Source organism: Sebastes umbrosus, chromosome 3 (assembly GCF_015220745.1).
Source record: "Sebastes umbrosus isolate fSebUmb1 chromosome 3, fSebUmb1.pri, whole genome shotgun sequence".
NCBI lineage: Eukaryota > Metazoa > Chordata > Actinopteri > Perciformes > Sebastidae > Sebastes > Sebastes umbrosus.
Window position 1 is genome coordinate 24,327,690 of NC_051271.1, and position 16,602 is coordinate 24,344,291.

Below are 16,602 nucleotides of genomic sequence, written 5' to 3' on the forward strand. Positions count from 1 at the left end.
TGCACCCCTCCTCGCTAATTCCCATAACCCCCCTCTTTTTTTTCTTTTACTCCATTCTTGCTCACCTTCTCATCAGCCCCCCTTCCTCACCTCCATCCTTCTCCTCATCCTCCCTCACCTCCAGTGCTCCGCTCATCTTGCCCTGTCCAAGACGAGGCCCCCAAGGAAATCCACTGCGAGCCTCTCTTTTCTTTCACTCTCTCTCTCTCTCTCTCTCTCTTCTTGAGAATTAACTCCACACACACTCCTCCGCCACCAGAGCTGCCAAGAAACCTCACACACACATCTACTCCCTCAACTCCCCTCTCACTGTTATCCTCCTTGAGAAGCAGGACCGGTGCTCGAGACAAGGAGAGAAAAAAAGGCAACACGACCCCAAAAGAACCCACCTTCAACTGACTTTTTTTTTGTTCTCTCTTCTCTCCTCCTTCACACTCCCACATCCCTCCTGCCCTCCCTCTCTGTCTCTCCCTCTCTCTGTCTAAGTCCAAGGAGGCAGAGTTGGATGTGAGAGGCAGTGAGTGCGACGACACGGTCCCACAAGAGCCCAGCACAGACCCGGAGCCGCCCAGGCCACCTCCAGCTAAGGGCAACGGACCCACCGGCACCGCTGGCGTTTGCACGAGCATCCCCTCCAGTAGCCACAGTAGCAGCAGCAGCACCACCAGCAGCAGCACCAGCAGAAGTGGTCTGGGTGGCATTACCATCGTTAGCAGCAGCAGTGCTGAGGGAGCAGGCGAAAGCTCCATGCAGTTCAGCACCAGACCGCCTAGTGCTGAGCAGCCGGGCTTCATGGGGACATGGCAGCAGCAGAGCACTGACAGCAACCTCCTCTACAGAATGTCCCAGCAGGTACGTCAAGCTCAGACCCTCATCATCCTCTCTCCATCTCTGCCTCCTTCACTCTCTCCTTCACACTCTCTCCACATTTACAGTCAGGGACCAAACTTTTTAGATTTCTTCACTACTTGGTGCATGTTCAGCTGTTGTGATTCTTATTTGGTCTGTGTGTGAAAAAGAGAGTGGTTGTATGTGTGTCAGTAGGTGTGTGTAATCTATGGGCGAAGGAGGGGGGGCTGGTTGTGGGCTATGTTTTTTTTTTGTTTTTTTCAAATTAACAATCCTTACATGCAATTGCAACTTTTTCCCACTTTTGGAATATATCAGCTTTCATGTGTTTGTGTCACACACACCATGCCTGAAAGTGTTTTCATTCATGCAGCCTGTTATATGTGTGTGTTTTGCTGCTTTCTTTTAATTTCACTAATTCAATGCATGGGTCATTTTCTGCCCCATAAAAATAACTAAAAAAGAGCATATTTTGTGCATTTGTAAAAAAAACAAAAACACACATTTTAGTGCTAAATTTTGCAACATCAGATAAGTCATTTATTTCACCATTTGATGGATTATCCCCCTGTCCGGATTCGTTACATACATGCTTTAAGCCTCCGTTAATTGGTCTATGAAGCGGTGTGGAGTTTTAAAAGCAAAGCAATAGCAGTGTTTTGGTAACCTCAGTGCCGATAAAGACTCGGGTTCTGGGGCGCCCCTCTGGGACCGGCTAATTGACTTCATGTGGCCGAGGCAGGAAGCCCCTCGCGCGGCTACAGAGTAGCAGAGGAGCCGCGGACGAGAACGGAGAGCCTGCAGAGCCTGCAGAGTCTGCACTATCTGAGGAAAAGTCCACTATTCCTCCACGACATTTCCAATCCTGTTATCGCAGGATGTTACACTGACTTTCTCTCTTTGTTTTGTTGCTTTTTTTTTTTTTTTTCTCAAGCAGTCCCAAAGTTATAAAAAGAGAGTTATTTCTAAGGGATTATTTCTGAGGATGTTGTGGTTTGGTGGGATAAATGTCAGGTAAGGAGATGGGAAGAGGAGTTTTGTGCAAGTGTGTGTGTGTGTTTGTGTGTGTGTGTCCGTTCGCGCGCACGTGTGTGAGTTGGAGACAGTAAAGATAGAGAGGATGGTTGATGGTTGTTGGTTGCAGTTAATCATAGCGAGACCTGCAGGCTCTCCGTACCATGCACACGCTGTTACGCACGCAGACCACAGCGCGCAACAGCCGCGGCTCTCTGTTGGACATGATGACAAAAACTTATTCTCTCAGTATTTATTTAGTTTAGTTTTTTTTTTTTTTTTAAATCCCCAAGGTGTAATCGTGAAGGTGAAACTGATGTGTTGAGACTAAAAAACATCCCCTATATAACTTGTAGAATATTAGATATTTTGAAGCATCTTGTGTTTCTCCATTAAATCAAATCTGCATTTCACTCATCTCTATACCAAAAAATGACATTTAAAAAATAAAATAAAATTGCATTCCTGCACTTTTCATGCAAATCATATTTATTTACAAGGTAGGTACTTTATTAATCCTCGATGGGAAATTTCTGAGTTACAGCAGAATAAGATAGAACAACAAGCACACAACAAGATTAAGAATAGAATAAGAATAATAAATAAGATAGAAAATAAGCATTAGCAATAAATACTCTTATAAAAGCTGGTTAGCAAGTGCCAGTACTATAATGTTCAATAGTGATGCATGTCTGACTGCACTGCTGGATGGATGAGTGATCCCCTGTCCATAAACTGTTCCTAAAGAAAACGATCATAGAAAGGTTTGATAAGTGAGTTTGTTAGAGCCTGGTGCATGATGTGTAGTGGAGCAGGTGAATGGGCATCCCTATATAAGTTGCAGAATATTAGATATCTTGAAGCATCTAAATCAAACCTCTTTTCTGCATTTCACTCATCTCTATCCAAAAATTTCATTTTTTAAAAATGAATTGCATCCCTGCACTTTTCATGCAAATCCTATTTATTTACAATCCCCTGTCCCTTAAATTGTTCCTAAAGAAAACGATCATATAAAAGGTTTGATAAGTGAGTTGGGTGTTGTGGAGAGGAGCAGGTGAATGGGCCCCTCACGCGCTCAACATCTGCTGGGACCCTCCACCACTGCATCCCAGATCCTTTTTACAAATGCGCACCGTTGTTTCAATATAATCAGCCGAGGGACTCGCTGTTATTTATCCTTCCTGCGCACCACTTAGAAGACATCTTCCCATGTTTAGTAGGCATGACATAAATCCTCCGAAGGAAAGCCTGTTTCCTTGACAGACTCGCGCCTTCTTAGGAATCTAACCGATAATGACTTTGTGTTTGCCGAGGAGGCTGCATGGAGCACCCTGGGGTGTTGGAGAGGAGAGAGAGAGAAAGAAATGCGTTATGGGGCTCGTGTTTTAAAAAAAAAATATCTCCCTTAAAGATCAACTAGGTGACACGAGGGATGCGGTATTTTATCGTTGTTAGGGCCAAATGATATTTCCATGTGATCGATGGAGACTCTGCGCAGTGCGTCCTGCAGGAGACACGCGCAGCATCACCATCACCATCACCATCACCATGCCACAAACATTTGGCAATACTTTGGGTGTTTCTTGTAAAACACACACACACACACACACGCACAAGAAAGCTTTAGAGACGATAAAATAACACTTATTACATGAAGCAGGTATTTTTCCTGCCATGATTTTAAATAAGGTTTCCAAGCAGGTGTCTTGGTCATCTCGGTGCATTTAAACATCAGTGATCGATCAAAGTAAAGCAACATATTTTAATTATCAAATTATGAATCAGGGAGATTTTTTTTTTATTCTCTTCACGGTGTTTATTATAGCAAGCCACAAAAAAAAAAGAAAGCATGAGCACCTGTTTTACTCCAGCATGAAGAAAATCACTTAACAAAATATAGATGCCAATCTGAGAACGAATGTTCTTGATCAGAATTTATTGATTTCCATTATATGATTGATTCATGCATTCAAAACATTTTTATTTTTATATTTCGGCTGAATTATTTCAGAATTACCAATTAATGTATTTCCATATTTTCAAAAAACAATGAAACATTTCACCCCCAGAATATTTGTCTGCTACAAAATTAGAGAAACAGGTGAAAATAAAGGAGAAGTAAATTATTTTTCTCATGTTTTATTAAGATTAAGGTGTTAAGATTACATATTGATAACCAATCTACATGCAATCGCTTTTTTTTTTATTATTATTGCGTATTTCTCTAAACTAACGAAATTAACAACAGTGGCGATTAAAGCAACGACTGCAAGCGAATAATTTACACCTTTCATAACAGGCCTTAATAGGCTTTTAATCTTTTTTTTTTCTTCTTCTTCTCTTCTAAACCACATAGCAGGAGATTCACAGCCTTCATAATAATCCACGCGAGTGTCAACAGGAAACAACACGAACAGCATGTGCAATTTAAATGAAATCAATGAAATGGATTGGATAAATACTGCCTGTTTTCTCAGCTTCCTATAATGTTCAGAAATCGGTGCACATTTTTTTTTTTACAAAACACAAGAAGGAACTTTCATATAATTGTTTTTATGGGAGGAAAAAAACAAACATTAATTAGGAGTTGAATTATTTCCCAGGCATTACGCAGTGATAATATTTGGAGCCTTAATTGACCCGCTGCTGTACTATGAATATCGACCCTTGCAAGTTAAAAAGCCCGGAGTTAAGTGATACTAGGAGCCTAATTGGTTCATCAGGGATAATTCCTTCACAATGCAGCAGCCGGAGGCCGCGTCTCCTTCTTTTTATTTATTATTTCTTCTCCTCTTCAAATCGGAGGAACTGTGGGAACAACTCAGGGATTAGAAAAGCTCGTAAAAAATGTGCCTTAACTTCCACCTGAGGATCTGGTGCTGCCACCCAGGCTTACTGCACAGCGAGGAGACAGAGAGAAATAAATCAGGGTATGTCTTCAATCTAAAACCATCTCTAAAAACAGCCTTCTCCTTTTACAAGGCTGCTGCTGTAACGCTGCTTCCTTTGAAGTGCGACAGGTCGACTATGGGCCGAGACCTGGAAGAGGTACAGTGGCATTACAGCCTGCTTCTGTCTGCTTCCATCCCTTATATAGCCAATACAACGGTTTATCATGTGGAAATATGAGTTAGAAATAAATGCAGAATTTTAGATGATAATAATAATAATAATAATTATAACATAAATAATACTAATACAATATTCTTATATTTTTTTTGTATTATTTAATACATTTATTTCTTTGCATTCTTTAAATTTCACATTTTATTGCCACTATCTAAAAAATGTTTCTTTGAATTTGAGCCTGCTTTATTTGTCCTTTCCCTCACACATCATGCATTTGCAAAATTTAAGATCCTGAAAAACTTGAATCAAATTCAAACTAAAAAAGCTGTAAAGGATTGCAATAAAATCGATATTTACAAATATATATTTTTTTATTAGTAATGTTAATTTTTCCCACCTTAACAAAAAGAAAAAACTGTGCGGTGATTAGCTCAAAATCAGTTTTTATTAAAGAATACAATTATTACAAAAAAATCCACCCTAAATATCTAGTCTGGCTTCACTTCTTCTTCTTCTTCTTTAATATCTCCTGGTGTTTTCATGTCTTGTGTCATATTTAAACTTTTTGTTTGGATCAATTTTACAATCCTACTGGTTGATTTATAATTTCGTTAATGCAGTGCAGGTTCTGTGTGTGTGTCTGTCTGTGTGTTAAACCTCTGCATGCTGTTGGCTCTCAGGACACGCTGACAGACGTATTAGTGGAATAACATGCTCTGCTTTGTTTTGTCTGACTGAAGAAATGAGGTTGATATTATCCTCTTCGGTGCAGATCACAGAACGCGCTAATCTGCCCATTAACACACTGATACACTTACAGTGCTGAGCGTGTGTGTGTGTGTGTGTGCACACATGTTGTTTTACACAGTGGGGTACAGGCGTGTTGAATGTTGCATATGTGGTGCATAGCCATTGTGTTGGACTGGAAGGCAGTGATTCGATGCATATGTGTAGAATTATCCACAGTCGGTGAACGTGTGTGTGTCGTTACACTCAACTGTTATTATTTCCATGTCTGTCTTTGATGGGTCGTTGCACACAGAGCATATGGATGCCTATACGTATACATGTATCTGGTGTCAAGTGTGTGCATGTGTGTGTGTGTGTGTGCTCTGACACTGAAGTTATGTACATGCATGTGTCTTGTGTCTACGCTTTTGCCATTTATTTTTCTGAGTGGGTGGCTAAATACTCATATGCCAGTTATGTGAGTGTGTGTGTGTGTGTGTGTGTGTGCGGGAGAGCGTAGATTTGTGGGAGTGTGTCCTCTCCCTCCGAGTGTGTGTGTGTGTATGTGTGTTGGCTCTGGCTCCATGTGTGTGTGGGTGCGAGGTGAAGTGTCTCTTGGCTGGCCTTGGCTGGAGAGCTGGAGGAGAGCAGAGGTGAAAGAGGAGATTTGCAGAAAAGACACGCACCACTTCCCCCATTACTACTTTTTCTTCTTCTTCTACTACGTCTCTGTCTCTCTCTCTCTCTCTCTCTCTCCCCCCCTGCCTCTTCTTCTCCTTCTCTCACTCGCCTTTCCTTCCTCTGCTTACTCCCCACACCTCACCCCCCTCCTTTTCTCTCTCTCTCTTCTTCTCGACTATCTTTCCAACCTAAAACTCTATCTCCACCACCGGTCCTCCACATGCTAAGTTTTATTCTGCAGCTACTGTCTTTATAGACAGGGCTCTTGAGATTGAACCTGTGGAACAAATGGCCACTTTGGGCGCTATAGGATTATAATAAGACACAAGGACAAGTGTCAGAAGGAGCGCAATGTTGCTTCAATAAGAGGAAGTGACCTCTCAATCAGCCTGACTGGAAAAGGTTTAAAGCTACTTCTTCACCAGAACTGATAGCACCTGTCCCTCACTGTAAACTCGTGGTTTGCTCTTACACTGTTTAATGCAATTATTGCAATGCTTCCGGCCTTTTTTTTTTAGAGGGTCCAGATAACACAAGCAGCGCCGAGAAAGGCCACTGTGGCATTCAGTCAGCGGGCATCTCTCTCTGTCTTTGTGCATATGCAACAATGATGATATGAGTGTTTCCTGAAGGCAGCATTATTTCTGCAAGAGAGAGCCCAGAAATGGGAGAGTGAGATTGAGTGGGAAGGTGGCTGCAGCTACTTGTATATTTACTGTGTACTATTAAGAAGCCATCTAGTTTGACGGAGTGGGAGGATGCACAAGGTGCCATTCATGCTGTGGTCCCCACTATATTTACCAAGGCACCAACCGGGGAGATATTACGTCCGCAACATTTTTACTTTTAACTTGTTTCAACTGGCTTTCTTTAATCATTTTTTTTGCTTGCATCACCAAGCATGTCCTTTCATTTTTATTGAAATCTGAAGATACATTAATATAATTTGTTTCCCCGTTTTGCCACTTAATAAACATGTTTCTGTTGCATCCACAATATACATCTACAATATATGTTTAAGTTGATAAAAATCAATATTTTAATTCCATCATTTTTTGTTTAGTTTTGTCAGATTGAAATCCGTCCTCATTCAAACACCTCCGTTCTCCTCTTTTTGCCTCACCATCTCTTACTATAATAGCCTTTAAAAAAAATAAAAAATCAGTTTTTACTCTTTCATCTTTATTCTACATGCATTGATCTTGCCAAAAAAACCAAGAAAAAAATATGCCTCGCACACATGGCCATGATCATGTGTGTCCCGGGTCATCCAGTAACCTCTGTAGCCGTGCAGTAATGCCCTGCAGGACCAGCGTTATGGGTAAGCACCGACCCTGAATCTGTGTGCGAGACCCGGGGCAACCAGCGATCAATAAGCATCATGTGAGCATCACTCACGGGTTCTATGTCAGCTGTTTCCTGTTTTTCCTGAGGACACGGCCGCCTCATCGCCATGGTGAATGCCCGAATAATGGGGAGGATACAGAACGTAGAGACGCTATCGTGGAAGTCAAAAGGCGTTCTTTATCATATGTCTGGCAGGGCAGCGTTCTGTGTGTTGAGGAACGCTAGAAATGCAAAGCCATCTGCTCTGCTCTTATCAGAGGGCTGAGTGGTGAAATCTACTAGAGCTGAGTCTTTCCCAGGAACTTCTTTTAGTCCTGTGTGGGCTTGTGCACGTAAAAGGGAAAGAAATACAATATTTATTTCCTTATGCTATTTATTTACTGTTATTATGTGAGCTGCTTTCTACAAAATAATCAATAAAGTTGCAGTAATCTGAATAGAAATGTAACATTAAGGAGATTTACGGGTGATTTTAGGCTGTGGTGTTGGTTTGATTAGTTTGGAATGAATGTAGTGTTCAGTGCAGCAGTTGAATATGGGGTTTAGTGAAGTCAGCCATGTGTGTGGCATGGGATTAGACCCTTACTGCTCTGAGAAAATTATGTTTAATATTGCAATTAGAAGAAATACATATTAATTGTGTGGAAAAGTGTACATTTTATCTTCCTATTTTTACATATATATATTTTTTTTTGCAGGTTCATTGGATATTTTTTACTTTGATCAAATATATATATATATATTTTCTCCCACTACTTTTTGTTTTTCCTGCTGATGGCTGTTTCATTTTCTACATTTCTTCTTTCAAAAGAAGGCAGTTGGTTATTTGTCTTTGGCTAGTTTCCTGCAGTGGGGAGAAGTCGCCGGTGTGAAAAGGAAGTGTGCGTTTGAAGGGCCAGTCGCTCAGGATGTCACCACCCCGCCACTGGCTAATGAGGGGGACATAAGCACAGAGCCAGGGCAGCAACACACACACACACACACACACACACACACACACTGACACAGCAGGAATGCAGCAGCTGTCACCAAGGTCCAGGCAGTTATGAAAGGGCTGAAGTATAATTGTGTCCTCTCTATGTGTGTGTGTGAAGTGGCAGTGCCAGGGGTCACGGGGGTGTTGAGAGCTGGGAGGGACCCATGTTGGCTTTGGCGACCCAGAGATCGCCACCGGCAGAGAGGATCATCACACATAATTGACTTAAGTGCAAAGAGAAGGAGAGAGTCAGAGGAAACGTAGTATTTTAAGACATGACCATATGGCAGAGACATTGTTGTGCGAGGCTGTTCTTTCCCGTCCTGCGTCCAGAGGAAGGTGACATTAGGTGTGACCTGCGCTAAGTGACAGGAACTTGGGCATACTTTCACCGCGGCTTCTCCCTTTTCCTGTTATTCCTCAACTCCTGTTATTTTGTTTTTCTTGGAGCCACGCCAGCGCAAACGGGCAAATCGACAAGCCTACTATTTTTACATCCGTCTTAAGGACCCCTGTCTGCTCGCTCTGCCTGCCAATTTGCCCCATCAGCAGTGGCAGCGGCGAAGAAGAAGAGCTCTCAAGGCACCAAGCCTTTCATTTTTCTGTTGGCGGTGTGGCTAATGCTGTCACTGTTATTTGAAAAAGCACTCAGGGTGAATTGCTATTATTATTGTTAAAACCATCATCATCATCAGGCTTATTTATGGTTATGGATAATTATGGTAATTTTGTTCAGGGCTCACAGTTGACTCCATCTCTTTCCCCTGCTAATCCGGCACGGACTGTGTGTGTGTGTGTGTTTGTACTGTACATTTTCGATGTGCTGGCAAATTACCAAAGTTGTTGTTGCAAAGAAAATGGTTTTCCAACGGGTAACAGTGATTTTCATGTCTGCAGTTCACATGTGAGGTGAGGAGAACTCACACAGGCAAAAATAAATGTTACATCTCTTAATGAATAAGTTGAACTCTGTGGCTTATGTGTGTGTGTGTGTGTGTGTGTGTGTGAGGGCGAGAGAGGCTTTCCCCCCACTATTTTCTGTTTCATTTCTTTCTCTCAGTCTTTTTCGCTCCCATGTTTTCCGTCTATCTCTCCGCTCTGTTCTGTTCTGTCTCCAGCTTACCGTGGAGATTTGATTGCTAGAGGCCCAGGGAGGATTTTAGGGAGGTTCTGGAGAAGGGAGGCTAGTGGTACAGGCTGTGGTAGGCTTGTAGCCAACGTACACACACACACACACACACACACACACACAAAGATATTCAGTCCTACAGGCACAGATACCTGCGTTCACACACTCCTATTATGTCCTTTCTTTATACTTCTTTATGTGTAAATTGCTTCCTAACTATGTTGTCATTTTAACCCTCTGAGAAAGCTTGAGTCCAAACTCATTAGCTACTTTTTGTTGTGAACAAAGTGTTAAAGCAACATGTGTAAGCATTTGTTTGTGCTCTCTGCTGACTTTGTAAAGATGTTTGCGCTGTTGGATTAATAACATTTAATGGCCACTGTTAAATGCAGCTGCCTTGGCATCCCACAGCTCGTGTTTTTTTCTGGCAAACTGAGACTCTGGGTGGCTTTTTGTTTTTGTGAGTGTGTGTTATGTGTGTATATATACGCAGTGCTATGAAATACCTCAGTGTGTGTGTGGGCTGGATGGGAGAGACGTTGTGTGTGTTGTCACTGAGCATATACCTGTTCTCTGCATGCGAGCCGATCACATATTGAGCAGCTTCACTTTCTAACAATCTATAATATCAATTAAGTCACAAATGATCTAATTAGCCTACTGTGATACACATCAATTGGTCTGACCCTGTATCCGCGGCAACCAGCCAGGGGTGGGAGGCTACCGAGCGTGACCTCTGACACCACGCATTGTTGGCCGTCCACCTCTTGTGACACTCATTGTGCGATTGAAGTGACGGCTTCGGTTGTTTAGAACGGGACAAAGTGAGAATTCTTGTAGAGAAAAAAGCTGTTTTTCAGTGTGTGTGTGTGTGTTAAGAGACGTATTTTGTGTTGTTGACAACACACATGCATGCAGGCACACACACACATGTATATACTTGCTTTCTCTATGTTGATGTTTTCCCTGTAAATGGCCTGAGCTGCCTCTTCCATTGTCGGGAAACGCACTCAGCGATAAGTGCTTTGTTGGAGCACCGTTCGCTGCATGATGTGTGTGACTCTGACTGGCATTTAATATTTCATGGCATTTAATCCATTTGATATGTTTCCTCCAAATACAAAACAAAACCAAAAAAAAAAATCTGCTACAAGCTTTTGTTTCCTTTATCCAGGCCATTACTTCACAGTTTGTTGATCAGTTTAGATTTGTAAAGGGTGGCAACAAGGGATTTATCACCCAGATTTACTGCTACTTTTCTGCACCGCCATAAAGCTGATAAATTTAGCATCTTGGTTGTGGCTAAAACGGGGCCTCGGGAGGGCAAAGGTGAGCCCAATCAATGGGCGACCAGATATAACTCAATGACATAAATAATACAAATATCAGAAGCAAACGGCTGTGAGATTTATGGCGGTGAGAAGGTGAAATGAGAGCACTTAAAGAGTTTACAGGATATAGCAGCAAAGAAAGATAGCGCATTATGACAAAGAAGAGGAAAAGGAGCCGGCAGCTTGTGCATCAGTCAGAAGGTGAGGAGGAGGCTCTCTTTGAGATCAATTGGTAATAGGCTGAAGTCACAGAGGCGATTAGAGGCGTCGACTTGCCTGTGTTGTAAATGCTGTCAGATCTGTTAAAGGAAGCCTAATACCTCTCAGGTTGAAAGCTGTAATAACATCAACTGTAACTGGATCCGCGGGGAAGTGCAAGTGAGTCTGCGTGAGTGGAAAAGGAACGGGAGGAAGACGAAAGTGTTTCATTGTGTGTGTGTGTGTGTGTGTGTAACGTCTAGGTGTGTATATGCGTGGCATAAAGCAGCAGCAGCAGCAGCACGCACAAAGGCGAGAGCCGCGGGGTTGCTCCTGGCATTTTTTCGGCCACCAGATGCCTGTCACTGGTTTAAGAAAAAAAAAGATGAGGACAAAGAGGAGGGTGAGAGGAGGGGGGGGGGCACCGCTGTTCAAATCATGTCACGTAGCGCTAATTCATCCAGCCTCATTAGAGAGAGGGAAGGGACCAGAGGGCCTCTCTCAGGACAGGGCCCGGGCTCAAACACACACACACACACACACACACACACACACACACACACACAGCCACACACAGATATATGCATACACTCATTGTCTCAGTTTTTCTCTGGCACATACTTACACACAGATGCAATTTTTCTCTTCCTCACACACTCTCACACACACACACACACACACACACACACACACACACAGACACGTAGATACACAGATGACACTGGCACATGGCGCAGTGCGGGGGCAGTTTGGGGAATAGAAAATTGCCTTCTCAGGAAGGCCCCGGCCAATTAAGGACCTGACCGTATTGAATGTCAAGTGTTAATTTAGGCTCCCCCCTCCCTGCCTCCCTCTCTCCCTCCCTCCCTCCCAACCCCCACCCTCACCCTTCAATTTCCCAGCAGTGGTGGGGGGGAGTGTGTGTGTGTGTGTGTCCCAGAGATGAGCAAATACATGTCAAGCCAAAGTTGATTGCCTGCTCCGTATTATGTGTCGCAGGCAAGTGGCAAATGTGCTCCCCTCCTTTTAGCCTCCCGCGTTTTCCCTGAGGGACGCCGCGATGGTAGGAGGAGGAGGAGAGCGGGAGGATTAACTGTACCGCAGTGATAAGAATGGGGGGTTTTACACTGGGGAAGAAGGGGGGAGAGTAAAGGGGACAGTGAAGTAGAAAGAGGGCACAGGGTTTGTTTGATCTCACAGGACTGGGCGGCGACTTTGATAGTCTTTTAATTGCCTTCATTTTCGCAGAGGTGACGTCCCTGGCAGACACTCGCACAGTAAATAGTTTTAAATAGAGAATGAGATTTTTTTTTTTTTAAGAGAGCCATTTATTTAAAAAAAAGAAGCTCTATTAACTTTATGAGAAACTTTAAGTGATGTCAACGCGATGGCTGTGCATTACACTCCCAGCCGTTGGCATGGTCCAGGGGCAGACAAGGTTGTTTGTGAGTTGGACTGATGGTAAATGCCCACCTCCTTACCTCCATGATCTAATAGACATCCACTTAGTCTTAATGGGCAGATTCCCTTTCTCCTCTCGTGATGACTGTTGCACTCTTTAAAGGTGGAATTGCCTGCTTGTCTTTCCTATCAACCCCCCCAACCCCACCACCACCACCACCACCACCCCTCCTTTAGCTTCTGTATCTCATGTTCACTACCTCTCTCCTAGGATAGAGGGGAGTATTTCTAACAAAATAAATATTAATGCATCGCTCGCATTCACACACCAAAAGCCAATTCTCCTGCTTTAGCCAGCCCTCTGGCTACATGCAGTCAAAGTCTCTGTGTTTTACATTCACGTCGGTGTATTGTACGTCAACATGTGTGCTCGAGTTCGTGTGTTTGAGTGTTTGTGTGTGTCCGGTGATAGTAGTGATGTTGTGAAATTGAATAGAGAGGGTGAGTATTGATCATTTCCCCCTGTGTGTTATTAGTGCCTGCTGGTACTGACAAAGAGAGCATGAGCCACCCGCACAAACACACACGCAGAGCCATGTTTACTCGAGAAATACAGCATGTTGTTTGCATGTTTTGACAACCGTAATACACTGCGTCGACAGGAGGAAAGTATACTTTCCCGCTCCATAATATTTTATGGAAATATCAACATTATTGCCCGGAGGCGGTGGTGGAAACCTTAAAATTACAGCTCCTGCGGTGTTATGACAGTCTGGGTTATGTGTCACTGACTTATACGCGTCAAGGGTCTTTTCAAATAGATAGATCATTTTTTGTCCTCTCAGCTAACACACAAATTTACGTTCTTTGTTATCACAATCTTTTTTGTCAATCTGCCGTTAAGTGATGACACGTTTGGAGTTCACAAAGGTCACGACGAAGTGTAATTCAATCTCTGATCACTGATATCCAAACAGCCATCCGTACAGGCCTCCAGGGCCAAGGGAGGGGAGAGAGAGGGTGTTAAAGCCCAGTATAAGTGCTTCGTCTCTGGGTAGATAGTGATGTCTGCAGGGCCTCTGGAGCTCCAGTGGTCAGCCAGCACTGAGAAATCTGTCAAGACCTAATTGATCACCCTGACCTGGGGAGCTGAGGATAAAGGGAGAGGGGCGTGGTAGGATGCAATAGATAAGGCTAAAGGGAAAAGAAAGAAGGGAAAAAAAGAAGAAATTGTGCGACCGGTGGCTTAATCTCTCTGGACTGGCCATTTTTCCCCTCTGGATGATAGATATAGTAGGCCTAGCGTGTGACACAGATGGATAATGCAGGCGTCTGGGGTGATAGAGTTATAAATTAACACATTACTGGACCATAATGTGGACTACTGTGGATGACCCCACACCAACATCATCAACCCTCCAGGCACACACACACACATACACACACGTACACACACACAAACACGCCTACAGTCTCACTGATGCGTCTCGCTGAGCTCAGGGTGCGGATTGTACTCCTCAAGTGGCATTGATTTGTTAAAGTGCTGAATTAGCAGGAAGAGTCCAGCTGCTCGCGCTTCTCTACTTTCTTTCTTTCTTTCCTTTTTTTTCTGTATTTTACAATTTCGCTCTCTTAACTTCTCCTCCTCGCACACTTTCACTCCCTCCTTGTTGCTCAAAGACGGATTTTTCCTCTCTTTCTGCTTCATTTTGTTCTTTCTCGCCTCCTCTCTCTTTATGATTGACTCCTTTACCCGACAACACACCTCTTGCTCGGTCACAAGCGCTCCTTCAAGCAGCTTTGCTCTTCTTGGTTGTCCTGGCAAATGCCTGTTTCTATTCCCCCCCCCTCTTCTGTCTCCAGCTGGAAGGTTTCACCTAAAAGAACAGTTGGTTTTTCTCTCCTCCTTCTTGTGGCCCACACAACACTGCCAGCCAAAACTGTTATGTCCCTGACTTTGAGACTGGAAGGGAAGTGGTGTGTGTGTGTGTGTGTGGCTGGGGATTGGTATTTAATAGCCAGACATACAGACGAACTAATATCCAGAGCAGCAGTAGCCTGCACATTGTAAGGCCACACACAGTGACAAGGTCCTGCTTGGCTCGCTGTATTTAAAACTCACCCGACTCCTGTAGCGCAAAGCGATGGCTTATACATCTACAAGTTAACCGCAGCGAATTCCACTGGTGTAAATGTCATTTAACAACAAATGAGTGCTTCTGGAAACTGAGCAACGTACAGTAAAGGGTCACTGGTCCCTCTGTCTGCTGAGTGTGTAGCCGTGTGTTGTGCTTGGGCTTATGACTTGGACAGACTGTCTGGCTTCCTGAGTCCGAGTCAAGGCCCCTAGCCAAGAGGTGCACATTTGTTAGTGTCTGCTCCATTATCACCCATCACTCTCATGGTTTGTTGTATGTGTGTGAGCGTGTGAGGAAGAGAGAACGAGAGGAAGGAGAGTAAAGAGATTGTCCCCCTCTTTCTAGCTTGCTGTGGTCCAGCCCAAACAGTTACCATCTGGTGACCAGTGACTGACCCTCTTCTTGTCCCACACACACACACACACACACACACACATACATAGACATATACACACTGAGTGCCGGACTGCATCCAAGTGATGAGTGAGTGACCACCCGACTCCCCAACCTCCTCCCCTGCCGAGTGTCCGTCTCTGCCAGACCTCCCAGGTCCCTCCCCTCACTGCACATGATTGGTCGATGAAAGGTTGATGGGCGACTGATCTGTCCACAGCTCCAATAAAATGCTCAATAAAGCACCGATCCCGGCCCTGACAGGGCTAATAGAAAAACACCTAAGAGGAAAAAGCACCCAAACACGCATACAGCACCCACGGGTGCACACATACACGCATAATTGTGGCCCAAAATAAGCACATATCTCCTCCCTAGTTTAAACCACATTGCTGTTTTTCAGCTGTTTGCTTTTCTTGTGTTTGCTTCATTTAGTTTGCCCCCCTTGTCCCCGACAGTCAGAGGGACATCTGGCATTTTTATTTTATTGTAATCTTTATATATATATATTTCTTGTTCTGTTTGACGTCCATTATGTCCACATTAGAGCTAAAATGGTTAGTAGAAAATGATTCGGCAACTATTTTGTAGTGGCGCAACGGTTCAACAAGCCCACGGTTTGGTTTGTTTTGCACATTAGGGAGAAGAAAAACATAACCATTTCTAATGTGTTTGAACTCCATAATATATAAATAGATAGACTGATTGATTGATTGATTGATTGGTAGTAATGAATTATATTTCTATATTATAGTAATGAATGATATTATTATTATTATAATTGCCTCTTCTACAGTATGTCTCTGGCAACTCATTAAAATAATTAGCAGGTCTGTATTTACTAGTGGTTCAACAGTTCAACAAGCCCATGGTTCGGTTTGTACAGTCATTGAACGGTTCACTTTTTGTCCGGTTTTGCATCCTTACTATTTTGATGAATAATTGTTTAAGTCATTTTTAAAGCACAAATGCCAAAAAAAAGTCTTTGTGTAGACACAGTCACATTATTTTTGGGTTTTGGATGGTTGGTCGGACAAAATAAGACTTTTTATAGATCGAATGATTAATGGCTGGATAGAGAAAGTAATCAGCAGATTAATTGATAACAGAAATAATTGTTAGGTCCACATATCTAAAACAGCTGCCTTAAAAAAACTAAACTTGGAATAGGAAGTACTATATATCTGGTTGACAGGAAAGACCAGTCATTGTTTTTGTGTGTAGTGAGGCGCAACAAGAGAAACAAGGGTGTGTGTGTGTGTCCTGGGTGACAGAGACGTGAGCACCAAGGTCAGAGGCAGAGAAGAAGTGACACATGCATCACAGGGTTGTGACATGCCGGGG

General features: G+C 43.3%; 1 protein-coding gene across 2 annotated transcripts in view; it reads left to right on the forward strand.

Annotated features, from left to right (window-relative positions):
* The window catches only part of bnc2 (basonuclin 2), a 178,326-nt gene that overhangs the window by 77,371 nt on the left and 84,353 nt on the right, over nucleotides 1-16,602 (forward strand). For both annotated transcript variants that reach the window (XM_037764117.1, XM_037764116.1), the window contains exon 2: nucleotides 487-852. In XM_037764117.1, the coding sequence (XP_037620045.1) occupies nucleotides 487-852 (366 nt within the window). The remainder of the gene's footprint in view (nucleotides 1-486; nucleotides 853-16,602) is intronic.